The following is a 27,992-nucleotide window of genomic DNA, read 5'->3' on the forward strand; positions in this document are numbered from 1 at the left end:
TTGTGGATATCTGCAGGACACAAACACCTTAATGCATTTTAAAACATGTTTATTGGTCATATACAAAATAAAGTAAGCTGTTTATCAACAAACGTACAGTATATACATCAATAAGATGCGTCGGACTGATGATGAAACAGTTCACTTTCATTATTACCAATACCTTGTCATCATATCTATCTACAAATTGCAAAGAGAAAAAAAAAAGTACAATAATTTAGTTGGAGATAAATACTTACAAAGACCGTCACATTTGAAGGTTTTTTTTTCCCATAGAAAGTACCGTTTGTACCGCAGAATAATTTATTACACCCCATACAGAAATATTACAAAACACAGAGCTTCTCATCACAAAGGCTTTTCTGAATACATTACGCCATATTCACACAAACTCACTACTTCTGTATAGCTTTAAACAAACCACCATATACTTTTGGAGACATTGAAACATCCTGGCTCCAATGAGCAACCTCGCTTAACCATAGATGGGTGATTAATAGGAAAAGAAGCTGACATCAAGGCTAAAATAAGTGAATGTGCTAAAAGAAAAGAAAAGAAGAAGAAGTAGTTTTGGTTGTACATTGTACAAGTGGTGATGTGGGGCTGCAGGGAGGAAGACACAGCAGCAGATGAGGTAAGTCAGGAGGCTAAACAAACATGGCTATTGATGAAAAAGCCAAACAAACGATCAAAGGAATCCTCGGCTCATTTACTTTTATCGATCTGGATTTTGCGGTGGGTGAAAGGGCTTTTAGAGTCCAGTGGCGTGATTCAGTAGGCAGGAAAAACATCTGAACGAGTGCTCGCCGATTGGCCAAGCAGCGAGATAAGGAGTTAATGATTCCAGAAGAAATGGATGTTTTGAGGAAGGGCTCGGTGGGCCGCCGGTTTGACTCGCGCTGCCTTCTGTGAAAGGAGGACAGAGCGAGCGAGGCGGTTAGGAGCGTTATCAGATGTGTCTCCACTGCCTCTTTTCAGCCTCTGTAAATTATTTATGGGTTCAAGTATGAGCGGTTTGTCTGGTTAGTGATGAAATGCCTTATCGTAAGGAGGTTGTGACCTCTGTACATGCAGCGGAAAACAAGGCTGCCGTGTCTCTCGGCTCGTAAACGGCGTCACGGAAAGAAACCGCGCCGCCTGCTCTGCTCGTACGGCTGAAGGTCGGCGCCGTCAGCTGACCGAGTCCGTTGGAGGGGGAATCAGGATTAAACCTCTGTAATATTTGACACCATTGGCCATGGCCAAAGAGGCCCACACAACTGCTTCACAAGAAATCCACATCTGGAAGACGATGAGCTTCATCTTCCCCAAGAGAAGCTCCAGTGCAATTATTGGCACCCTTGGTAAATGTGTGTAAAAAGCCGTATTATACGATGTAACGTTAGTGATTTCTGGGGACCATTTATGTTTCACTGACTCCCTGATTGATTTATTTGGGTTTGGATCAAATGTTTCAGATCATTAAATAAATGTAATCAAACAAAACAACCTGGGCTACGTAAGCAAGTTTGCAAAAAAAAAAAAAAATTACACTCTCAAGCTGACAAGAGGTTGTGTCGTGCTTCATGTAAGTATGAACGGTCTCGGTTGACCAACAGCATCTCAATGACTTAAGACTGGACTTTGACTTGGTTTGTTTTTGAACTGATCAGAGGTGCACTTGCTGCTGTGGTTTTTTTATTATTTTTTTTTGTTTTTGGGTTTTATGAAGCTTTCCAGACAGAGAGACGTCAAAGACTTTGTTTCAAATCTGGTCTTTAAGTTTTCTGTTTTATTTCGGGGTTTGATATGCTTCTTTTTGAGATCTTGAGATCAGTTTAGTTAAGCGTTTTTCTGCTTTTTACAAGTCCGGCAGTAATCGGCCATGCATGTGGCTAGTTCAATTGGGTGCAAATACTTTTTCACAGCCCTGAAAATGTATTCTCTGACTGTAGACTTGAATGGGTTGCCCTTTTCTATTAACCATTTTCTGACTTATAGACATGTCTTCCCTTTTTAAATGGCATGTTTTCTTGTCTTTCCCGTTTTGAAGCATGGATAAGAAAAATCACCTCATGTTTATGACCCAAGGTAACAGGAAGTCAGTGATTCCTTTAATTAAGGTAGTCAGATCGGATTGGATTTTAAAAAAATGAGATTAGATCATTGTTGTTTTTCCTTTCACATATTTTTACCAGTGGTGCCAATAGATGTGAAGGGAGCCACGTGTCAAAGCTTATTTTATATGTCATCCTCTCATTTGGAAAGAAATTAAAAGAGATTTTATCGTCGCAAATGTCACAGTTAACTTTGAGGAAAAACTGAGAAGACGCCAGAACACTCTGAGGCGCAATTAAACAAAGACAAACCCACATCGGTTTTCATTATCACTTACAAAATGCTTTTTAACCTCGTCACATCACATTGCACCTGCAATTATAAAACAAACAACTAGACAAAAAAAAAAACAAAACAAAACAAAACAAAAAAAAAAACACAGGCATGATAGCATCACTCCTCCTCTGAGGCAGGAGTTTTAATTTTACCCTACGCCATTTGCATAATAAGTTTCGGTTTAGCACATTCATGCTTGTACAGACCGGATCCTTCACAAGCCGACGATGAAACGCAGGTTGACAGAGGCACAAACAGCAGTAAACTCTCCAGTGGAAAACAGAAATCTCTAAGTTTAACAGAAAAACAACAGAATAGATCAGACAGAAAATAGGTTCTCACTGATTTAGCTGATATATAAAAGTGATTTTTTTTTTCCAATGAAAATTCAAGTGTGATGTTGAAATCTGGATGTAGCGCTATTCCTCTGGATAGGTTAGGGTTTAAATTCAATAAAATCTGGAGCCGTTTTGGCACAGAGTAAATTGTTCAAAACTGTTAAAACCCTGTAGAAACTGTTTAGTTTTTGCTCACCGTTTAAATGAAATGTATAATATATTCTTAAAGGTGGTGGCATGCTCGCTAACCTTTCTGGAGGGAGTCGTAGCAGTTCAGGCAAAAGGACGCATTATTGTTAAAGACACACCAATCAGTCAGTCGGTTTCTCCTTCACTCTGTTGTTTGCTTGTTAAAAAAAATGGGAGAAAATCGTTTTTCCTGTTTTGTTGAATGCATCAACACTTAGAAATCCCCACCTTTTCAGAGGTTTTCTGATTCCTTTTTTGATAAGAGTTGGGGACATATGCTTTGGTGAATGACTAACCCTTTTGTTTTCTGTGAACTCAATGTGACAGTTAAAAAAATCCCTCCAAATCAACAAAAACAAACAAACAAACAAACAAAAAAAAAACACACACACAGAGACAAAATCTCCTCAAATCTTTCAACAAAAATGTGAAACTAAAGCCTGATGGGTGCATGTCTAATATTTAGAACCGGTTATAATCTTCAAGTTGTTTTCATTTCATTATAATATCAGAGTGGAATTGCTTGAGACACTTGATGCACTTTTTGGGTTTAGCAATCATCAGAGAAAGGTTAGGGACAAATTGTATGAATAATGAATGAGAATAATCTATAAATCCCTTAAATTTTCCTTTTTTCTCTATAAACCCATTTGAGTCTTTATACTTGGCAATCCTGACAAAACAAATCAAAGCAAAACAACAGCTTACAATTAGCCAGTAGGAACACAAAAATATTGGAAATTGGATTTGGCCACTGAAGCCTGATGGTTTAAAACTCAGTAAGTAGTTTGCATAACATTGAAAGAAATCTTTAAAACCAGGTTAAAAAGGTCAACCTCACCCTGACAGACAAACTATTAAATAGCAGTATATAGTTGTTGTTTTTTTAACTTTAAAAAACACCATACACACTTACAAATATCATTTAACTTCCCTGACACTTCCAGAAGATCTTCAAAAGCTAAGACAAGAACAACATTAAATATACATAAAATATACAGAGAAAAACAGAGTGCCTTATTCACACAGTACAAAAATAACTTACTGAAGGAGTGAGTTTGACGAGAGACCCTATCACCAAGTTTCACTTTTCTGCTAGCTAAACTCTGCTAGCTTCTGTATTTTCCATCCCAGAAGCAACAGGACCTCAACATAGCAACTGGCCCAAAAACAGCCACAGCTGCCTTGCTCGGAAATCTGTCAAACAAGCGAACTTGTTCAAATTCACTGTTTGTAAGTGCAGTTCAACAAACGACCTCGCAGGTTCTGCGGCGTGGGAGCCGAACGGCGGCGGGGCCAAGAGTACACGATCAGAGAGAAAGAGTGCAGGTACACACGACGTCATCGTCCACGTTTAGGCTGAAATCTTAAAAACGGATCAAAATCATAACCAAGGAAGTAGCTAGTAGTCACCTCGTTACATACCTACACAGCACGCCACACGCTAGTCCACCGTTACACACACGTGCCTAATCACTAGAGGAAAAATAAACAAAGCTATTCAGTAGTTAAGCCACTTTTGGTACAATTGCAAAATAGAGAGATTACTGTATATCAAACGGATTTTGTGATACCTTTTTTTTTTGTTGTTTGTTTTTCCTTTTTTTTTTTTACAAGTCGTTACAAACAATGCAAAGATAATTGTCTTTATAAAATTACAGACTCCACTATACATAGACTCTTTGAGTACAGAACACCACGGAGGACTACGTTTGTGGTAAAAGCCTGGGAGAAAAAAAAACAAATATCAACCTGCTTGACTGACTGGAAGAAAACAAAACAAAACAAAAAAAGCTCATTCAACAAGTCAGCTGACCTCCTCAGATCTGACCCATCCTGGTGAGAATTAAATAGGAGTAAGCCTGTTTTTAATTGCCCCGACAGTCGCATTAATGAGTCTTATTCTGATGATGACAACAGAGCTCAAACAGCGCACCGCAAACCAAAGTGCCAGCCACAATTATTGGTGTTCCTGGTAAAGACGTGTCAACAGATTATTATGTGTCGACATCAACTTACTATGAGCCGACGGAAATTAGTTTTTGGGTGTATTTATTAATTGATGTGCAAATTTTAAATAAATGAATCTAAATCTGAGGAAAAGCATTCAAATAAACTACATTTTTATTGCAGCAGAATAATCTCTTACTGGGGAAAAAAAAAATCCTACTTGTAATTTGAGAGCATTCATCCAGTACAGGAAAAAAAAAAAAAAAAAAAAAAACCCAAAAAACTGTAAATAAATAATTGTTTTGAACACCCAACCCTGCTGTTGATATTTTGAACAACTCAGACAGATTTTCTTTTCTCCTAGTTTTCTCTTCAAACAATTACAATCAATGTCACTTTAAGCTTCCCAAGTGGTTCCAGTTAAACTCCCAGTTGGGCTCAATAAACTCCACATGTAGATGTAGATAGTGTCCAATGGTTGCCATGGTTACTTGGTGACCCAATGATGCCACTCTTGATGCACTTCTTTAAGAGTAAACCTTAAACTTGAAAGATTTATTGCATGTGATGGCAACTAATAGAAATGGATCTCTGTCACATCATATTTATACCCCCCAAAAAACAGAAATGTTTGAATTTCAAGTTAAAATTCCCCACACCCAGGGGGGGATTAAAGACTGGGCCATCTCGTTGAGTTTTATCCCCTCTCACTAATTCTTATAAGATTGAGATTATGCTACTTCAACAAAAATGTGAAATTTTTTTCTTTACACATTTTTACCAGGAGTGCCAATAGATGCGTCCTGACCTGTAAATACTGTCTGATTCCTGATTGGTCAGCATATATGCCATTAAGCTTTACATCTGCATTGAATCCTCAGCATCCTCCCTCAGTTCCTCTCGACTTTCTTCTTGGTGCACATCGTTATAAGACCAAGGTACTTGCCCTTCTGATCTTTTTTCCGTATTAAACATATTTTTCTAGAAACTCTCACAAACCAAAGTTATTTTCATTTTTTTCCCCAACAGGATATTGTGCATTTGTCTCTTCCTGTTTTTTGTTAAGTATGAATTGCTTTGCAGCGTCCTCCTCCTACTGACAAATCTTGGAAGTACAATATGTAATACTGGAAGCCACTTGCTCTTGAGAAAGGAAAACAGGAGGGAGAAAGAGTAAAAGAACACAGCTACCTAAACATAGCGATACCAGAACAAACACTCGCCACAGAATTTCACAGAATTCCTGATATATAACATTTCACACACAGAGAATACACCTTGGACCTCATGTGAATGACAACACGGTACAAAACAGTAGAAATACAGTTACCACCATCGTATATTATAGGTTTTTCCATTAGTACTTTTCTGCAAAAGTTCTCGGGTGAAACAAGACTGGGCTTCGGTGCGGTCACTGAAATCAGCACGTCACTTTTTTTTATTTTATATCATTATTCTTAGACATAGCTGATGTACAGCTTGGGGTTTTCAATTGATGTACCTAATTTTTAATGAAAGATGCACCAAACCAACATGGTTAGAGATCTGAATTGGCCAATTTATCACTTGATTGGCTCTGATTTGAAATCTGCAGGATAGATACCGAAAATGCAGATTTTTGTCTCTATTTTTTTAAATGCATCGAATCTATCAACTCCAACTATTTTCAAGTAGTTGCATGAGTTTGACTGTCTTTCAGGGGGTTTTAATAATCAGATATAGTCAGATATAGTCTAGCAACACATGTTGTGATGCATAAATAGGGGTCATTTTTAATAGTTTGATTTTAATTTGGATCAAAAAAGTCTATCAATGAACCTGCAGCAAAAAAAAAAAAAAAAATTGCAATCTTTCAAAAGCAGAAATTATATTGCTAGGAAAAGCCTGATAGGTGCATCTCTGTTTCAGATTTCAACCTTTTTATTTAAACTCAACACTAGAAAATTGGCATGAATCAAACGCAAATCCCCCCCCCCCAGGTTTTTCTAGTGTTTTTCCAAAATGATGACTCTCAGATTTAAATACGTGACTCTAGATCAAGTTCTCCAATTCTCTGACATTCGTAATCCACATTTTAGCCAAAGGGACCCTGTGTGTGTTCATCCAGTTCTCTGACCGGAAGCTTCTTTGTGAGCCAATAAACCGTCCTCTGCCTCCATCCTGTCCTTCATCTGCACTGATCTGAGACGGACGATGGGAACAGGTCGGGGTGGTCCGGGTGGTGCCGCCCAGCTGCTGGGAGTCGGTGCAGGTGCAGGAGAGGGGGGCGATAGAGAGGGAGGCTTACTCTGATGCGGCTGGAGCTCCATCCTGTCACACCCTCCCTTCAGCCTTCTTCCCCTCAAGACCGCGCGTCCGTCTTTGACTTGACTATCGTGATGACGCTCGTCGCCGTCGCCACCTTCCCCGGTATGAGCGGGCCGATGACCGACGACGGGACCCCTCCGCCCCCGCCGCCCCCGGCCCTCACCCCGACCCCGACGGTGGGGCTCCGCGCCACAGTCCTGGCGAAGGTCTGCAAGGCCTCGTACTTGGACCTCAGGGCGTCCAGCTCGATGCGCATGGACGCGTTCTCGTTGGCCAGTTTGTCCACCTCCTGCTGGAGCTGCGCCTTCTGCTTCTCCAGCTCCTCCTTCTGGGTGACCCGCTTGACCCGGCAGCTGGCGGCGTAGCCTCGGTTCTTCAGGGTGCGTCTCCTCTGTTTGAGCTGCAGGATCTCCTCCTTGGAGAGCCCCCGGAGGTGCTGGTTTAGCTCCCGCACGGACATGGTCACCAGCTCCTCGTCCGTGAGGCTGGTGCCATTTTCGCCCGGCTCACGCTTCACCTGGAGGAAACACGAGGGGAGTGAAACACCAGATCGAACCTAGCGCAACGCTGAGAATTGGGTGGGAAACACATGAAAACATTACTTTCGTTTACCTTTAAGGCTTTATTTCCTTTGTTAGTCGTCGTCATGCCACAAGAGCCTTGCTCTTCTGCGCAAACCTTTGGAGAACACAGGAGAGCATAAAGCGTAAGAAGCGTAAAACAAAAGAAACCACATTTTACCAAAAAAAAAAAAAAATCCCCCCCCCGATGGACTCAATATTTATCACAGATTAATACCCACCAGAGAAAAAGGAGAATTTAAGCAGAACAGAGCATTCTGGCCCCGTTGTGGGAGCATGGCACAGACTTTTTGCATCTGTATAAGACTGCATGAGTGAAAGTGACAAACGCTTCTTAGAATTTCCCTGACTTCCTGTTTCCTTGTGGTTTCACTCACAGTGCCCACTACCTTTGTACTCTCAAACTCTCATTGGCTGGCTGGAGGCCAATAGCGATGAAACGAGCAAGAAACAAGAGGAAGTGGTGAAGTTTGTAGGAAGGACTCCAGAGGGAAGCTAACTGTTACAGTCCTGTTTAAATATAAAGACAGACCATCTCGAAAGATAAGGAGAGCGGCGCAGAGAAGCGTTCAAACGGCTCAAACTTTATCGCGTTTAACAACAAAACGTAATGTTTTTAACCGGGACTTTATTTGGTGGAGTAACACAACTTGGTGCATAATTGAGCAACCGGCTGTTAAAGAGGCGTGATTTTAAACTTTTTCTTTAACAACAAACCCGACGGCCCCTCTAAAAAAACGTTGCGGCTCTGTATTGAGCCCTGAGGGTTTGAAACTGAAATGTTTGCTCATTTTTCTTTGTTAAACAGCTCAAGCTCAGTCAGACTGGACGGAGAGCATATGTGAACGTAGATTTTAAAATTGTCCCATATTTTCTCAATCGGACATAGGCCTGGACTTTGACTGGGCCGCTCCAACACATGAAAATAGCAGGGTAGCTCTAGCTGCGTGTTTAGGGTTGTTGTTCTGCTGGAAGGTGAACTTCCATCCCAATCTGAAGTCTTTTGGAGCCCAAACAGGTTTTCATCATTGTCCTTTTAGTGGTTATCAAACATCCTCATCCAGGAAGCTTTTCTGGATGATCCGCTTCATTGTAAAGCAGCAGGTTCCCCCAACCTTCCCTTTTAAATATAATCTTTTCGGTCTTAAATTTAATTCAAGGTGACATTAAAAAGGTCATATAAAGTCTGAGATATGACTTGCTGAAACCTGCAGATTCCGTGGACCAGGTGGATGAATACCGAGATAAAATCACAACTACAAACTCATGCCACGCTCTTCAGATTTTTTTTATTTGTGAAAGCTTTTGAAAATCCTGCATGGTTTTCCTTCCACTTCAAAATTAGGCACCACTTTGTATTGATCCATCACATAATAAAACCCTAATAGTGTACACTAAAATTGTGAGGGAAAGAAAAAAAAAATACAACGGGTTGTGAATATTTTTGAAAGGCACTCAACGCCACTTCCCTACCTACGGCGGATTTTCCATCCATCCATTTTCTTTTTAAAAAAGGATTTATAAAAGGAAAAAAAAGAAGTAAAATCCCATCAGATGAAATAATATATTTGCTTTTGTCCCCAAAGTGCAAACAAGGAACAAAAAGATGGAGACAGAAGTGTGAATCAGAGGTCAACAAAGAGCGAGCGTGGAAGTGCAACAGATGAGATCAGACCTTGGAGCTCAGTGCTCCAGCGAAGAGCGTCTCCACAGGCTCTCAATGACGAGCTTTGTGTGTGTGCTGGCCTCCTCTCATCTCTCAGACCTCGGTGTGTGTGTGCCTGAGATAAAGAGAGGCTATTGTTGCTGCTGCTGCGAGATCATCATGAGACCAGTCATGATGACTCAGCAGATTGCTGATCTCAACCCAACCTGCCCCTTATCCCCTCTCCCAGCCTCCACGCTCTGCTCTCCCCTCTGACACTTTATGTGGCGTCCACCCCCGCCTGCACGGCTTTGATGACTGTTTAACACCTTTTATTTTTTTTTTTAAATCGGACCAGTGGGCCAAACCAACAGACGAGCTACGGAAAGGCTACAGGGGGAGAGCAGAGTCAGGAAGACGGCCAAGTTGTATCCGATGAGCTGCTTAACAGACGCAGGAGGCCACCTGTTGTCGAAGCTTTAGCAGGACGCTCTGCTATCAAGGCACACCAAAGTTTTCAGAACGATAAAAAAAAGTTACACCATATCGCCCTAAAGGTTTAAAACTGTCGTCATAAAGGCGCAGAGAAGGTGCTGCGGTGAACCAAGTTTTCTCCAGCAGTCGGAGTTTAAAGTAAAGCAGCGCTGCCCCTCCCTCACCTATTGCTGCACAATGCTCAGTTCATGGATTTGGAAACTTCCTTAGTGATGCAAAAAAAAAAAAAAATGGCAGTGCTGTGGAAACCAAAGGAGTGCCACCTTTATTACGATAAGGTTGTTTTATTGCTATAGTTGCCAAGCTATGCGTGGCATGTCTTTCTAAGTGACGTTTTCAGCAACTGCTTCCTTACCAGAAATGGAGAGGTGTCATGATGTTTAGCCTTTCCAGCCAGTCGTTAACTCGTTCAGCTCCTATCCTTAGTGGAAACAGCGTCAATGACGTGAAACGGACAGAAGCAATCCATTAAAATTGCTCTCCAGTTTAGGCATGTCAATACAGGGTTTCAAAGTCATGTTGTTCAAAAATCTGCAGATTTTTCAAAACGGTTTTTTATTATCTCAGTTTTTATCACCAGAAAGTCAAGTTGGGACAGATTGTGAAAAAAGCTGACCAAAAAAAAAAATAAAATAAAAAATCAATGTTTTGTAAACTATCTGTGTTAAAGATTGGGATTCTGCAGCAGGATCTTGAAACTTTTTCAGGTCTTGAAGTTGGAATCGGGATCAGTTGGCGTTAAATTTAGTTGTTCAAATTAGAAAACAACACTAACTACTGCACTTCCAGCAGCAATAAATCAGGTTATAGCAACTTTAAGTGGCATAAATCAGAGAAAACTGGAGGCCCATCTGATTAACTGCTCTGAGGATTTATCCACTTTTCCATAAATGATGTGATGTTTTTTTCTTCTACAGGTAAAGGGAATCGCTACTGATAATAACAGAATCTCACACACAAAAAAAACAACAAAAAAAAGTGTTCTGTTAGGCAGCTGGCTGCTGCTTGGCTACCTGAGCAGAGAGCCTGACTAATTACTCAGCTAATATAATGTTGGATACCTGCAATATCCAGGATTATATTATATCTAGCTATTCAACCAATAGAAAATTCAGCGCAATCAGCACATTTACATGAAAACTAAAAATACTAAATTTAGAGGATTTTTATTTTCTTCCTAAATATACCAATCAAAAATAAAATTAGCAATTACATTATTATAGATAACGGTTCATTGTTTTTGCATCAGTAGTCAAGAAAACGTCATAATGTAAAGGACATTAAACATAGGTATGTTTTACTTGCAACTAAAAACTCATATCAGTCCATAAGAGAAGAAAAAGTGAATAAGTAAATAAGTAAAATCTGCTCATTAAAATTTAAGATGGTTCTAAATACTTGTTTTTGAAACAAAGCTTTGTCCTTGTGTATTATTTCCGCACTATTTGCTTGTGTGTTTCTTATCAAAGCTCTACAGTGAGAATGTCACACAGGGCCATGCTTACAGTGAAAGTAAGAGATTATTCAATCAAATAAACAAGCGAAGCTGCGAGTGTGAACAAATAAAAACACGCTCCTCCTTCAGAGGAAGCGATGGGTTTATATGACACGAGGCCACATGTCTTGCAACATCTTTATTCTTTTGTATCAAAAAGGCACGGAGCCAAGTGTGTGGCAGTGCGCCTCCCCCACAATGCACCTCTGTCTGTCTGCGAGGGTACCACAAATCCTACATTTATAAATAGCTGCAGATCAAAGAAAAAAAAAATGTAGCAGCTCATTAAGCGCACACACACTAAATATGTCAACGCGCAGCAATTTTAAAAATTCTGTTTACGACTGCTTGACACGTTTAAGGTTGTGGGAATAAAGCAAACGCCGTAGGAGGCTTCATTCAGTCCTCCCGCTTTTATTCTGTTTATCTTGAAACGACGCAAGCTTCCTCTTAACGAGTCGGGATAACTCAAGTAGCACGTGGCGACTGTTCTCAACAACTGGAGGGCTTCCACATGCGCTGCTGCAGTCTGAAGTTTTATTGTGATGCAGCCTCCTGCAGCTGGAGGTGCATCTTCGCACAATAGCTGCATCAAAGGCAGGGAGGCTGAGGGTGGCTGCCGGTGGTGGGGGCGGTGAGAGAAGACAGGGGGAGAGGGGGGGCTAAAAAGGAGGCTGATTTCCTGGCAAGTGCTGGTTTATTTCCCCTGTGTCGAACTCTCCCCCCATGAACACCCAACACCCACCCTCCATCGACACAGAAACAAAAAGCCTGCTGCCAAGATCATGCACATTATCCCGCCGCCATGCCAACGGGGTCTAATAAAGCACACACATGTAAAATGGTCGGCAGCGCTCAAACATGCCGTTTTAGCTCTTTGGAGAAGAAGCCGACAGATGTGGAGAAACTTTGAGTTCCTGCACACGTCAGAGGTTCGAGGCCTCACCCTGGAGTAATTATAGTTACTTTTCAAAAGGATGTTTTAACGTGACAACAGAGTGTTGTTGCTCGGATCTGAGCCGACTGTGGAGCTAGATACTGCTGTCACAGCCTTAACACAACACTGCCAGGAAGAAGAACAAAAAGCAGCTGGCACGGTTCCCTCAGAGCCCGAGTGTCAACATCATAGAGTTAGCGATTACAAGAGGAGACACCGAGACAGCTTAAATATGCAGAACAATGGAGACAGGTGTGTTTGTAACGTTTCACCTGCCAACAGCTCAGGAGCACAGAGGAAATTTGTTTGAAAGGCAGTGGGTGGTCGGGCAAAATCACACCTGGAAATGGAAAAAATATATTTTATAATATATATAAAATATATTATTGAAATAAATTTAAATACAAAAAAGTAGCAATTAATATTTTTACATCTACTCGGCTTTTTAAATAATTGCAGGCCAACACTCTCAGGCAGATATTGGTTGATCGCAACGTTCACAGCTGTTGTGTTTGTAAGATGTTAGGTTGTTGGACCTTATGGTAAAAATCAGCAGAAGCAGAGGTTGAAATATTGTAAACTGTGCAATAATGACGTATAAACATTTAACAGTTTTGAGTGTTTCCATCTGTGGTCACTCAGTAGTTCTGATTCATATTAAGAAAGCTATTTTACAGCAGCAGTTGTATTATGTGGTTTGACCTCCTGATTCCCATTTTGGTCCAAATTTTTATTTATTTATTTATTTTTTCCGGAAATGTTGCTAAATATAGCAGGAAAGTTGCTGAGTTGGCAAAAGTGGGGTGACTATTGTTAACAGCAAAGATGCAGATATGACCTGGTGAGCCAGTCTGCCAGTCAAACCTCTCACTGCAGAGCAGAAGAGGGCAGAGGCTGATACTTAGACCTTTGGCCAGGTAGATAAGATCAGTGGATATGACAGGATTCACATCTAAGTATCGGCCGATCACCGATCTCCCAAAATTAAGGAAATCTGAGCGTGGCCGGTTTATCGGTGCATGCCTAATTATCAAGCTCACCAAATGCTAAAACAGCAACTGGAACTGATTACAATCGGTAAAGACACATTAGGATTTTACTTTAGCAACAATTCATTATTTCATTTATATGTTGAACCCAGTGATCAGCAAATTTAAAAAATAATTAAATCAGACTAAATCTTTCCTGTTCCAGGTCAGCTTCCTGTAGATCAGCCAGAGGTCAGCCAATGACTGCAAATGTTGTGAATTAGCCAATCAGAAGCTCACGAAGCAATGACATCATCATCTGAGCTTTTCTAAGTTGCAGTTATCGTAATGTATGTAGACTTTGGAGAAATACCACTTCTAATACGATGAACAATACTACTACTACTACTACTAATAATAATAATAATAATTACTAATTATACATTGTCTCTCTTTGTTCTGACATTTTGAAAATAAAAATAATTTTAGTAATCTTTATTTATTTAAACCATGAAAGGTTTAGCCTGATTTAAAGCCAGTGGAAAAAAAGGTAACATGTCTTTTTATTTACTGTAAATAAATATTTATTTTCAACGTCTGCCTCCTGATCTTTGATTGTTGTGCTACAGCGTTTTGTCTCGTTTCTGTCTCCCAACAAATGGTTATATCTTAAAATCCACAAAATGATTATTTGGCCAGTCATCAGTCTGTGAAACAAAAATAAAACAACCGAGTTGTCCGAAAGTGCCCCCTGTTTTGTTAAATGAAACTTGGCTTAGGACACAATAAAAGTTCAGCAGATTTTCTCAGTAAACTAAAATGTAAAATTTGCTATTCCTAAAGATAAATAATTAAAAAAAGCATATGAAGTGATAGAGTTGAATAATTAATATGTAATTCTGCTGCAGTCTATAGTTAATTAGAGCTGTGTGATATTAAGAAAATCTATGGAACCGTATTGCAATGATTAAAACATGCTGACATCATTCACTGCATGTTTCAGCATCATAACAACTATTATCTAAATCAGCTGTGGGTATTTTATGCAAATGTGACTCGCCAATGAAGGTAATAACACTTTAGCTTTTTACTAGTTCAATTTTTAAAAAAACACAATAAAACTGTCTTAAGAAAAACAAAATGTGTTCAAATTCACACTACTAAACTACTGCATGCAACTTCCAGAAACGTTCAGACCGTTAGACCACATGGAAGTAACCCAGGTTAACGACTACGTGTAGAGTAAAGGCAACGCCATTAATTGTACGGATCAGTGCACAAACACACATTATATCTTTCTATCCTCACAAGGACTTTTCATTGACTTCCACTCATTTTGATTCATTTCTGCAGCCTAATCCTAACCCTGACCCTGAACCTAATCATTACCAGTACATCCCTAAACCTAAACCCAGTTCACGTCTCAGTCCTAAACCTAACAACTAGCCCAAAAACAGCACTCCTTCTTGGAGCAGTGGGTCCTCACATCGTAGTATTTTCTGGAGAAATGGGTCTTACGAAATGAGAAATGGTAAAACACACACAAATATATATTGTGAATATATATGCACACACACCTGCACACACAGTCTAGGGGTGTCCTTCCCATAATGGTTGTGGGGTGATCGTTGCAGAGCGGTCAATGCCACAGCCGCTGTTGCTACAACAGACAGGCTTTTTGCTGTGGCAGGCTGTATTTTTATGGAGCAACTTAAAGAACGCTGACAACTCAAGAGTAGAGCTGCTTACTGTTACAGTGGAGAGACGACACACACACACACACCCACGCACACACCCCGAGGATGGGACCCAGAGGCGGGGATGGGTGAAAAGGTGAAAAGTGTTAGAGATGAGCAAAATATGGCTTATAGACAAGAAAAGAAAAATCTGGAAGGAGGAGGGAAAAAAACAGGTGAAAGACTGGAAAGACATTAAGGTGTGTGTGTGTGTGGGGGGGAGGGAGCAGATGAGGACAGAGGGGAGAAAAGAAGAGATGAGGAAGAGGAGGAGTGGGGTGCTGTTAGTAGAGGACTGAAAGAATGCTGACGTCTCCAGAGCTGATTAGCGTTACACAGAGACATCACACCCACAGTTGGGAAAAATGCTGAGTACGGAGGGAAGACAGGGTGGGGGGTGCAAATGACAAGGGAGAAAGAAGAGAAGAAAAAGAGAAGAGCGAGCAGGGAGGAGGAGGAGGAAGACAGAGGTGGAGAGGAGGAGTGGGACGGCGGGGAGGGTAGAGGAAGGGGTGGGAAAGCGTTTGGGTGAAAATGCATCCTCAACACATTTGTAGGAGCTTAGCTGTTGAGTACGGGGAGGTGGAGGAGAGAGGGATGGAGGGGTGGAGGGGGGTTGGAGTCTGCGATATTAAAAAAGAAAAAAAAAACTGAACTCAGCAGCGATCCTCAAATCAGAAAGGTTTTGATCCATCAGACATGAGACCGCCAGCCTCATCGACAAGAAACGCATCAAGAAACTAGCATTAAAAAAAAGAACTAACTCAAAACTCAAGTCTTAATTAAAAGTGGTACCAGATCACACAGACACTCTTCAGTGTGAACGTTGTTATTGAGTGAAGGTGTGAATTTATAGTTTCTGTGAGCGTTTAAAAGTATAGAACAAAACCTGTACAAATATGTTTAAAAGGAAACTGTTCTTACTTCATGTAGAAGAATTTCAGTGCAATCAGGCTGCAAGAGAGCAAGAGAGAGTGAGACTTTTAGAAGACAACAGGAAGGCCTAACTAACAGCAGTAGACATCTTATTAAATCCGTTTGAGTTATTAATTTAAGAGTCTACAATCTCTATAATATCCACACAGAGAGACTACTGTTTCAGTAATTCAAGCCAAGCTAACTGCGCTAATCACAAATAAGATAAGACAGATCCCATTTTTAAGCCCTTTTCGCAAATAGTTCCATCATCAGTCCACAAAGATGAGCCCCTCTCTGAGCTGCCTTTGGCCATTCAGATTCAAATCAAGATGACAATATATTGCACTTGTCATGTCGCAAAAATCCAGCCAAAGGAGATTTGGAGAGGATCTCAGCAGAGTTGATATTCAACATTGTAATGAGTGATGAACATCTCCCACTCTGGAGGGCACATAGCTGGCATCTTATCAGTTTTATCCTCTTCTCAAGCATCACTGCTACAGAAAGAAATACCCTTGGCTAAAATCCAGGGATCTTTGTGGTTTTAGTACACTTCACCATGACTCAGCTAAAGTTTGCTAGTGACAAGGAATGCTGTATGTGCACTCTGCAGTGATCCCAGTTAGTTTTCATCACATCCTTGACCCAGAAGCAGACTTGGTTTGTGTTTCTGTGACCACCTTAGAGGCGTGACAGCGCTGGGTTGACTTCAACCCCCAGGTACTACAGAAATGACAACTAGGCGTCTAAATGGTGCGACCCTTTTTATAACGTAACTCGTAACTGGGAAGTCGGAGGAACTTTCCACTTCACTGCATTCCAGTTGTTCCATTCGTTAAGAGTCGGAAAGCCTTTATTGTTCCAACCGTACCCCGGTACCGCTGGGTAACAGCGTTACGGCATGAACAGTAGTAATAACCAAGCTGCACAGAATCCACTAGGGTGAGGCATTCCAGTTGATTTTCCCGACTTGGAAGGCGGGATTTCCATGTTCCGACTACAAATGGAATTTGTAGTCCGAATGAATGTTTTGTGAAAGAGCTTTTTGTTTTGAAGTGTTAGTTAAAGCATGTCTTATAGTGACTACTCTGTCATACACACAGTGTGACATCTCCTCTGGTTCACACCCAGCCCTGTTTAGTCCGCTTTAATCAAACTCCAGTTCCTTTGCCAAGAAAGTGTGGTTCGCTTGGGGAGGTGTGAATGCCTAATCAAACTCTCATGTGGACCGAAAAAGTGAACTCTGGTTCACCTACAAACTAAGGTCTCAGTTTGGCTGAAGTGAACTCTGGCGTGGATCATATCCAAAACCACGCTGACCGGAGACCACTCCAAAAGCAGGAAGTGACTGTAGCACAAGGCGTACTGGGCAAATGCATCCAAAACAAACGGGAGAGTCTAATACCAGAGGGAGAAATGGCTGGTGGTCTTTTGCCAAAGACAAAAGAGAAATCCTACAACCACTAAAATCTGACATTTGTCCATTATTGTTTACATTTAGTGAAAAAGGAAGTTGTTCTCATGTCTTCTTCGGAGGTTTTCATGTTGTGTCCTTCAGTCGTCCTTGATGCAGCGCCACCACAGTTTAGTTTGTTTGACACAATGTAGTATGAAAGGGACTTGCACCATCTGAAAATTTAACAAATGTTGCAATTTTGGGATCAAGTCAAGACTACCAGAATATCGGGTGCAAAAACTTCCTTAAAGATACAAAGAAATTGGCTAAAATAGGCAAAGGTTTAAGAAAAACTACGATTGGGATTGGCTACAAAATTCAAATAATCTCTGACATCGAGCCTTGTTAGCAAATCGGGATGGTACGAAAAGCGAAGGTGTGGCAGGAGGTCAGAGTGGTAAATATGAGGCTTATAAAGACAGATTAAAGAGCAGAGGGAAGAGCACAAGACTCCTTTCTCTTCGTGTAATGCAGACTAACAGGATAATGAACTCTAAGCTTGTGTGCGTGTGTGTGTGTGTGTGCTGTTGATTCAGACGAAGCTCTAATTAATCTTGTTTTAAAGAACCTTCTGCTCTGGTCACTGCTGCCCCACACAGACAAATTTCTTAGAAAGAGACTTTCGATTTAGCTAGCTGCTCAGACATGGGGAGGGGGGGAATAAACGTCCAGATTAGATGCTCCAAAAGCCACCCGGGAGGGAGACGAGTGGGTGTGCTCGCACATAAACAACGCAGCGTTCAGGGGATGATCAAGAACAGATCGCGAGAGTCACAAGTCGTTTGAGATGCAGTGTTTATTGAATTATCCTGCCATAACAGCTGCTTTAACTGCGCCGTCTCCCTCAGGCAACTCTCTGAGCAATAACTGAAATCACAAAGGATGGCATCCGAGTGAGGCGGCGAAGACACGCAGCAGGACACAGAGGGAACGTGGATGGAGAGACACAAAGGCAGCATAATGTGGAAAGCGTGAGTTTAAAACCTCAGAGAGCTACAAAAACACAGCTGCTGGCTGCGGTCCCACCTTGCTTCTGCTAGAGAAAAAAAAAAAAAGAGAGAGAGAGAGAGAGAGAGAGAGAGAGAGAGAGAGAGAGAGAGAGAGAGAGAGAGACCAAAACAAAGCAGCGCTTAAGCTGGCTGATCTAAAGCGGGCCGAGGGTGTTGAGGGAGTTGGTAAATAATTAACGACGGTCACTGTGTGGAGGCTAATTGAGAATTAGGAGCCAGATCAGAGATAATGGCAACCTGTGAATAGAGAAGGCGCTCAGGATGGAGATGCAGGACCATGGAGAGAGGGAGAGAGAGATCGGGAAGCCGAGAAGAGGACAGCCGTCTGAGCTGAGAGCGTGTGCAGGAGCAGAAAGAAAATAGGGAAGACATTAACAAGGAGGTATGCAGAGCGTGAAATAAGCATGATAACAGACGGAGACGAAGAAAACACAGGGAAGGAGAAAAATAACAACAATCTTCACACTTTTCTGCAAGTTAAAAGCCTGCGTGCGTGCGTGCGTGCGTGCGTGCGTGCGTGTGTGTTTTGTCAAACAAGTGTGTTATTAAAGGCAAGAAAAACTCCTGGCGTCGACACGTTTTTCCCATTTCAGGTAGTAAGTCGGAGTGTGATGACAAATTTCCCAACACAAGCAAAAAAAAAAAACTGCACTGTCAGGCAATTGAGCTCTGGCTCCCTTTTTTTCATAAGCACTTTTTCCTTTTTTTTTTTGAATAGAGAAAGATTGGACTGCTGGTTAAGTTGCTTCCCTCTTTGTGTGTGTGTGTGTGTGTGTGCGTGTGTGTGTGCGTGTGCGTATGTGTGTGTGTGTGTGTGTGTGTGTGTGTGTGTGTGTGTGTGTGTGTGTGTGTGTGTGTGTGCGTGTGTGTGTGTGTGTGTGTGTGTGTGCTTGGAAAACAAACAGAGCTGCAAGGGGAGACAAACATTAAGTCAAAGCACACAGCGAGTCTATTTCTCTCTCTATACCTACATACTGGTCAGCAGTAGCAGTTTGGGAAAAAGAAAGTTGGAGCGGCGCATAAGCACCGTTTTCCTCTGCGGAAATGCTCAGATCTTTATCAGGCACGTTGATGAGAAAAGTACACGGAGAAGCGTCTCGGCAAAACCGCAGAGACGTGCATGGTGCCACAGGGATCTCTGACCTTCAGCTCGGGGACATTCCTGGTGCCCATTTTAAGGTTTTCCATCAGCTGCCCATCATTCTGGACGGTATGAGAAGCACGCATACGTACTGCTGCAGCTACGCCGCCTCTTTTTCTTCACTAAGGAGTTCATCTCGTCACGCTACGCAAACAGTTCAGAGCAAAAAAAAAAAAACAAGTAACAAAAACAAGGTTCCACACTTTTTCTCTCTGTTTCTTTTATGTTTTGTTTTTTAGTGATTATGTTCAGCTTAAATTCCTCAAACTAATAAATAAAAAAAGCTTCAAATTTGACAGTTAAAGCTGAGAGATCAGCTTGTCTGGTTGGTTGGTTTTCACACTGACCTACGGTTGGACGATATCAGGAAAACACGCGACCTGACCTGTGAAAATGTGGGCAAAGGTTGCGATGGTCATGTGAGCTGAACTGTGCAGTACTGATGTCATTCTGCCCCAGCTGGATTACAATCAAAAGTGAAAAGCATGTTATGTCATGTCTAAAAGGCAAATGCACTGCCGCATTGACAATCCCTAACTTGTTACTGCAACAAAGAAACTTAGAAGTTTGTCATTTTCTGTGATGTTGAGGTGTTTAAGCCCGAAATCAGAGGAGGCACCAGGATGTAAGAAGATACTGAAAAAGTTAGCAGATGTTCAATCTGCGATTCATTCGGGCTGCAAGAGAGTGAGCGAGAGCAAGACTTTCAGCAGAAAACAGAATAGCTGAAGAAAGTAAAGCAGCATTGTTTCGTTTTACTCTTTCGGGGTTTTAATGTCTGTCTTTTATTAAAGGGAAATGTTGGCAGCTTCTGGAAAACAAGTAGGGATGGGAAATTATCATAGCTTTCTTATTACAACAATTACAACAACTTTGATTTATCATAATAATGATAAACTGTACTTGGTGTTGATTGCAAACCCAAAAAATTAAAAGCATTGTCAAGATAGTTATTTCTTTTTTTACTATTTTTACAAGATTATTTCTGTGAGAGAGCCCAAAAAGACTGGAAGGAGAGAAACTCAGGAGAGCTTCCAGCTCCTTGGAAATATTTTAATGTCACACAGGTGACGGCTAAGAGCTGCCGCCACACCGTGAGCTACAGACATGCAGACTTTGTTCCCTCTCTTTCAACTCCTTGGCATTGATCCACAGAGAGCCGTGTTGTTTCTTTTCTTTTCTTTTTAAGGTTCACAAATTCATGCCACAATCGGAGACTCGTCACACTGCAGTTAAAAACTGCGGCAAGTTGGCGCATTGAGATGATGCAACTAGTAGACAACCGGTAGTGCGGGTATTCCTGTTACTAGGGCCGTCGAAGCTGTGCGCTGTTCACAGGGCCTCGACGCCGCAGGACTGTCGCTGTGCACAGAGGGTCTCACGCAGACAGAAACTTCTCGAAAGCGAAGAAAACTGTTGCCACAAAGGGGAGATGTGGGAACTTTGTTCGAGACGTACGTTGATCTGGAGAGCTAAATGAGAGTTTGAACACGACTTAAACTAAAACCGTGAACTTGTTTTCTGTCTGCTAATCCTTCTGGTGCGTCTCCTAATGAGATTTGTCTTGATTTCAGTCTGGTTATGTAAAAAGAAGTTAGTGCACTTGTAGAGTTTGGGTATAAACAGTCTAAATAACGCAGCCCACTAATGCGGAAGCAGATGAAGTGTAGTGTGGGGGGGAGACAGTGGAGCACAGCAATGATTATGCACCAGATCTGCTTACACCATATTTCATCATTACTGTGGAGAGGAAAAAAACACTCAAATATTGATCTGCCCCACTGCTTCCTTTCCTCCCTGCCTCTCTCACTCACCACCAAATCTGTCTTTTATTCCCACGTTTCCATCTCTCGTTTTACTTCTCGCTAACACTTTCTGAAATTTGCAAGCATAACAAGAGTTTTCTGAGAGGAATCCCAGTTGCAAAGACGATCGTAAACATGCAGACGATACTTGTGAATTATGTTAAAAAAACACCAAAAGTTTCTTGCCTTTAAACACACACAAAGAGAAGGTGGACAGAGTATCGTGAACACCTGCGCAATCTATCGCAATCCAGGGCTTTAGGTGTGCAAGGGCAGCGCGTGTGAAGTTTTCTTTAATGCGTTCTCAAAACTCGGGGGTAAACAGACCACATCACGCAACAACTTAAAACCGAACGTCAGTAATTAGGTTTTCGACAAACCTAACGGACTGAAAAAAACACTCATTTAGACACAACAAGCAGGGCTGTAACACTCGTTATGAAAGCTTTTCTGGTATTTTAAGCTATGCAAAAACAAGTTTTATGGCATTACACAGACAAAGGTAATGGTAAAAACACAGGTTAAGTTCATGTTATAATAATCAAATAAAGGTATTATTGAGTCTTTTAATTAACTTATGAAAAACAGATCTTTCAACAGCAGTCATTATTTGTAGGCGTTCCTGGTAAAGTTGTGGAAAACGCTGTAAATAAATGCATCTTTTAAAGTGCCAGCGTAATCTCCCTAAGCTGAAAGTTAAAAAAAAAAAAATTCACCTGAGTTTCAGTATATGTCTAATTGTTTCATTAGAGCACCACATTTCACATATGTACAATTATCTTAGCCACTCATCAGCAGCCTGGACAAGGAGTCATATTTATCTGCCACCACTCACAGTGATGGAGAATGCTTGAGATGTCATAAACTCACTGTGAGAGAGCGTTTACAGCAAAAAGTGCCATGTTTGAGTCACCAGGTCTCCATAACAACCTCCATCTACCATGTTTGAGATCAGGAGTTTAACAGTAACCCTGTGCTTTGCTCAGACGAGACGAAGATTTGGGTTTGGAGTGTCCGCTCTCAAGTACGGCGGTGGATCTGTGATGCTGTGGACGTGTTTCTCTTCCAAAAATCCTGGGGACCTTATTAGAAAGCAGAGAAACGTAAACCATAAACTTTTTGAAATCCCATATGATTTTAAATTCGACTTTAGACTAAGTTCTGTTGGGGTGCTGAAGTGAACAGAACAACAAGAGGACCCTGAAATGAAGCACCGAGAAGGATTTCTTTACCACAGAGGAAAGGTACCTGAATTAAAAGGTGTATTTTTCTACAATCTTTCAGTGTGAGATTATTCTAATGCAATGAAAGATGATGAGTTTGTTTTAAGGCATTTTACTTGTCTGCCAATAAATACGGGTAGCAATAAAGGCCACCATGCTTTTATTAGCAACTTAATGACACAACTAAGGTCAAAGTTAAAAAAAATAATAGCTAAGCTCTTTTATTTCTTATACAGCTCTAGCAGATGTTCATGGACACCAAAGTTTCTTGCCTTTAAGCACACACACACACACAAAGAGAAAAAGACGGCTATATTAACAGCATACTTGTCAATATTTTCTGCCATAAATCTAAACAAATTTCTTTCTGTCTTGTAGAGCAAACACCTGTCTTAGCTGTTCACCCCCGTCTTCCCTTCAAAGGAGGTTTTACGGAGCGTTTCATCAGCTTGATCCCCGTACACGCAGGGGATTGAGCTGCTCTTTACTCAGACACACAAACTGCTCTGATGTGGCGAAACAGAGCGACGTTAAACCGAATTCAATGCTTTGGACTTTGTCCTGGAAGGAGGCAGCTCAGGTCAAACGTGGTGACGGGGTGGAAATGAAAGAAGTGCGAAATGTTCAAAGACCAACTGCTAGTAAAATCACTTCCCTTTGCAAAAAAAAAAAAAAAAAAGGAACTAAGACACGTTGTGTTTTTTAACTTCGCTGCTACAATGCCCAACAACAAGTAGATCTGAGGTTCTTGTAGGTGTTGTATATCTCCATCTCCTCTTTGCACTCGCTCTCTCTTTCTCACATACACACGTGCACGCATGCACACACACACACACACACACACACACAAAAAAAACAGGGCAAAGAAACTAGCTGTGGTAAGTAACAAGTGAAAACGCCATCTGTCAAGCGAGAGCGCATTTGCTTCGCCTCAGCATTTTCAGGGGAATGCCTTGAAGACAAAAAGGTCCTTGTTCTCAATCTCTCCGCAAATCCCATCTCTCATTCTTCCTCCCTCTTCCTTCATCCCCCTTGCTCCGCGCGTCTTGCCGCTCCGCCACCATCAGCAAAGTTGCACACATAAGCATTGGTCAGCGTTCAATTACCGCGAACACCAGGGAAGGATGGGAAAGTACTTGACAGAGAAATGCACTTCAAGCACTGATTAAATACTGATACCAAGTATAAAAAGCTAAGCCCCTTAGGTTGTGTGTGCGTACGTTCAACAAGAGAAAGGAAATGGGGAAAGTGTGTGAAGACAGTGGTGGTGGTAAGGGGTTGGGAGGGGGGGGTTGCTTTTCCCTCCAATACTGATACAACTGTTTCATCATTATGACCCTCTATTACAGTACTTGCCAACTTGCTTACTACATACTTTTGATACACTCTGCAGAGTGCTGACTCTAACTAAAGCTGCTGATATGGAGTCATTAGGGGGTGAAGTTTCTGTTTTTCTTGTGCCCACAGAGCTTCCCTATTACTCTTTAGTGTTTAAGAGTTGCACCGCTCATAGGTTGCTACCAGGCAGCAGATAATGGCCTATCCACAAGAGATCAATCAGAGATATTCTGTTGCAAGGCATTATAGTTCACTGAGCCGCTTTCCTTTTTTAGCTCAGGTCTGCGGGGTTCATTAACTGCCACAACAGTCAATCCCTTTCTCGGGCTTTTGTTTGTTTTATCGGGGGAGTTACTTAAGGTAAAGCCAATATTTTCAGAGAAACGGATATGAGGTTTTCAAATGTTGTGACACCCAATTTGAATAAATGTTTACAGGCAAAAGCATGTTTGTAAATTGTAATTTATTAGATTTTTATTTTGTCATCTTAAAAAAGAGAGAAGAAGAATCATGCTAGCTAATTATACTAAAGTTTATCAGAGGCAGATGTAAGTTTATATTTATCAAGATTTTCTCTATGAAAGTAATCAAATACATTATTGTACTTACTATTTTTTTTAAATAAACACAACATCAATCAACTAAAGAAGGTTAAAAACCTGCTTTTTAAATCAGTCTAAAGGGATAGTTCAACTTTTAAGTGAGTTCCTGTTAAAAAGTTATAAGCACTTAGTTTCTTACCTGCAGGAGATAACTCTCTTTGTCTTTCATCCTAATCCAGATTAATTGGTCCAGAAATAAACAACTATAGTCTGAGAGAAGCCAAAACCAAAGTGGACATCACCAACCAAAAAAAAAAATAAATAGATACAATATATAATATAAGAGAAATAAAAGTAGATACACCACCAATAGTCTTCATTGATAAAAGAACATGCAAAGAGTTTTTCGATTAAGCAACTGGACTCATCTAAAAGGAGAAAAGAAGATGTTTCACACAGTTGGAGATGCATAGCCGCTAACCTCCATTTTCCATGAAAATAATCATCAGCTTCTTTGTAAATAACAGCTCTAACCAAATATGAAGACAGTTCAAAGATTCATGAATTAGCCAAACTTTTATGACGTTTTTGAGACTGAAGTAAATTAAGATGATTGAGGTTCTGTCTGGTCTTCACCAATAAACCAGATAATGTGACTTTATAGTAAATGAACAGCTACCGACTGCACTTATGAGCAGAGGCATCTTCTGAGCATCATTTAACCTCTTTATATTTTGTATCTTTGTAGATTTCAGCTGTTCAGTAATCGAGTTTTTAGAGCTGTCGACGGCTAACGCTTTCTACTTACCAACAGTCTTAAAATGTCCTGGGACTCGACAAAAAAACAGAACTGAAATTCAAGCCTTAAAACTTGATATTTTTCTAAAACACGCATTTCGGCAAATTTGATTTCATCTTTCAGTGATTTAATTACAAAACTGAAGCTGTAGTTGAATTTCATTTCGGGCGGTATATTCCAAGAGTTTATTTCTAATCATTTCAATGGGTATGGAATACAGTTTTTTCTGAAAATGGATTAAATAAGACCAAAATAAATAATAATTGAGCTCAGAAATATATACAACTACTATGTTAATGGAAAATTGAGTGGAAGGAAAAAGTATGAAAGGTGAATTGAATTACTGAAATAAGATATATATTTTTTGGCAATATTCTAATTTACGATTCACCACCACCAAATTAAATTACCCCACAATCACCAAAAAAAGCGAACATCACTTCGATACCAGAACCTATCTTTTATTCCTCATCACAAGCTAAGCTCCCCCCCCCAAAAAAAAAACTAATTAAAATTTAGCTGAAACACATATGAATATTACATAAGACACATTTAAAAAATGATGTTTATCACTGAAACATATCCTGATATATTAATGGAAAGCTAAAAGGAATGGAGAATTAGCTTCCCTGTTATTTTCTAATTTATTAATGTTCACCAGAACAACATTTTATTTTACTTCAAATAAATTAAAAGGGGACAGTGGATATAAATAACAGCAGCACTTCGGTTTATATTAGCTATAAATAGAGGCTGATTTTCAGTGTGGTCCCTGTCAGATTGGGGGCTTGAAAAGAAATAAAATTCAGAATCATGCCTTTAATACGTTCATGATAGCTAATGTCAATATTTACAAAAATCCGGTAAATGAGTAGGTTCCCTGAACAAACGGTCTACCCCTCTAAATAAATGCGACCGAGAGGTCAAAACATGGTGACTAAAATAGTTTACAGTACGATGCCGTTTGATGAGCCTCTGCCTATAAAGCACCAGCGGAACAAATGAACGGAAAACAAACGAATTCAGCTCAAATTCCGTTTTAAAAACCAGATTCTTCCGACACAGAAATGCTTTAATTATCACCAGAGAAAGAAAAAAAGTGAATATCAGCGACATAACGGAGCGTATTTGTTCCCTCGTCACAATATGAGCTGAGCTCCTCTTCCTTCGCTCCAGACCTTTGTCCGCCCGCCCGCCGCCGCCGTGTTGCCATGGCTCCCTCATGCCTCCGCTCCGCTCGCGCAAACGTTGAGAAATAACAACGTTGTGATGAATCAGCATCTCTGCCGCCAGCCCAGCCGGTGTAGCTACAACACCGGCATGCCAGGAGACGAACCCGCCGATTCCACACGTCGCTCCACTCACACTCACGCTCACTCACACAATAAAAAGGAAAAATAAATCCTCTCCGCTGACAGACGCATGAGCTGAAGGCCTGTCGGGGGGGTGGCTGACACAAAGCAAATGTCAAAACAGCCGCTCCGTCTAAGCTAGCTGCTGGGACGTCTGACAGCTACCGACTCTCCGGGATGACAGCCTGCACGTAGAGTCCGATTTGTAGGCACGTTTCAGTCACAGAACTTAACAAAGGGCGAACAGGCAACGAGTCAGCACGTCAAATAAACCCACCTCAGGCGGCGCAGGTACCGAGCAGCTGTCCTACCTGAATGTGTCCAGCTTGTGTCCGCCGCTGCCGCCGCCTCTCCGCTAATGAGGTTAGGTGTAGTTACCGCTCCGAGCTGCCGCTGACGACCCCTCGCTCCTTTAGTTTCAGCCCCAAAACAAGGGAATCCCCAGGCTGAGAGGAGCAGAGCAGCGTCGCCCCCCTCCTCCTCACGGTCCTCTAATTCCGACACATAGTTTTTAAGCTTTGACAGCCCACCCGGCAGCCTGGCCCCCTTTGTCTGTGTTATTATGAAATCGGCGGCTGGTCGGTAGAGCGAGGCGGTTCGAGCGACCCAGCGGGTTCGCGGTGGCGCTTGTACCGAGCGATGATGATTCAGCACTACCAGCAGCGCTGGCTGCCCTTTAAACAGCGGCGGGGGACAGGGGAGAGCAGGGGACAGCGCGGCGGAGGCGGCGGCGGCAGCGCGGCACCGCGACGGCTGAGGCGGCGGCGCACACTCAGCAAAACACCGCCACATTCAGCACTTTTCTTTTAAGCTATTTCACTTTTGTTTCAAATTAAATCTGACTCACCAGAATTGGAGCCGGCGCCTTCGGAGCCTTGTTGTTGTGTGGACACGGTGTGAGCGCTGGCAGGAGGACAGCCGGGAGTTGAAGAAGAAGCGCTTCTTTTCTTTTTTTTTTCTTTTTTTTTTCCGCCGCCTCACGCTTTCTCACAGGTCTCTCTACATATATCCTCTGCCTCCTCGCTTGTTTTAGTCTGTGGTCGGAGGCGCCAGACGTCAAATGATGTTTGGATCACATGGTTTCATTCATGAAGGATCTACGCAACCCCGCATTTAAAGAGACACACTACTACAGCGTGTTATAACAACAGGCGGCGTGGAAAGTGTGACAAGACAGCTGTGCGCATTTCTAAACTTAGAGGCTTGATCCGACAGCACAGCGCAGCCTGGATGGATAAAACTAACCAAAACAAACCCTGCTGTTCTTCTCAGGAGCTGCGGAAAATGTATTACAGTTAGAGACGCAGCTCGATAAATCAAAACAAAAGGTTGCGTTATTTTTTTCATGAATTCAATTTAAAAATGGAAAGTTATATAGCCTATTTGATATAGTC

The 27,992-nt window shown here is 41.5% G+C and overlaps 1 protein-coding gene across 3 annotated transcripts; it reads right to left on the reverse strand.

Annotated features, from left to right (window-relative positions):
- Positions 1 to 32: 32 nt before the first annotated feature.
- mafgb (MAF bZIP transcription factor Gb) lies at positions 33 to 27,911 on the reverse strand. Of its 3 annotated transcripts, none has more exons than XM_014986599.2 (3): positions 27,446 to 27,911; positions 7,770 to 7,835; positions 33 to 7,674 (listed from the first exon to the last, which is right to left on the reverse strand). In XM_014986599.2, exons 2-3 carry the CDS (start codon positions 7,803 to 7,805, stop codon positions 7,192 to 7,194), a joined length of 519 nt encoding a protein of 172 aa, XP_014842085.1. In that variant the 5' UTR covers positions 7,806 to 7,835; positions 27,446 to 27,911; the 3' UTR covers positions 33 to 7,191. The 3 variants fall into 3 exon arrangements, with proteins under 3 accessions (XP_014842085.1, XP_014842093.1, XP_014842082.1); XM_014986607.2 differs by lacking the exon at positions 27,446 to 27,911 and adding an exon at positions 9,414 to 11,822; XM_014986596.2 differs by lacking the exon at positions 27,446 to 27,911 and adding an exon at positions 7,960 to 9,331.
- Between the last annotated feature and the right edge of the window lie 81 nt (positions 27,912 to 27,992).

This window comes from Poecilia mexicana, unplaced genomic scaffold (assembly GCF_051168715.1).
Source record: "Poecilia mexicana isolate PSO_F unplaced genomic scaffold, ASM5116871v1 scaffold_1, whole genome shotgun sequence".
NCBI lineage: Eukaryota > Metazoa > Chordata > Actinopteri > Cyprinodontiformes > Poeciliidae > Poecilia > Poecilia mexicana.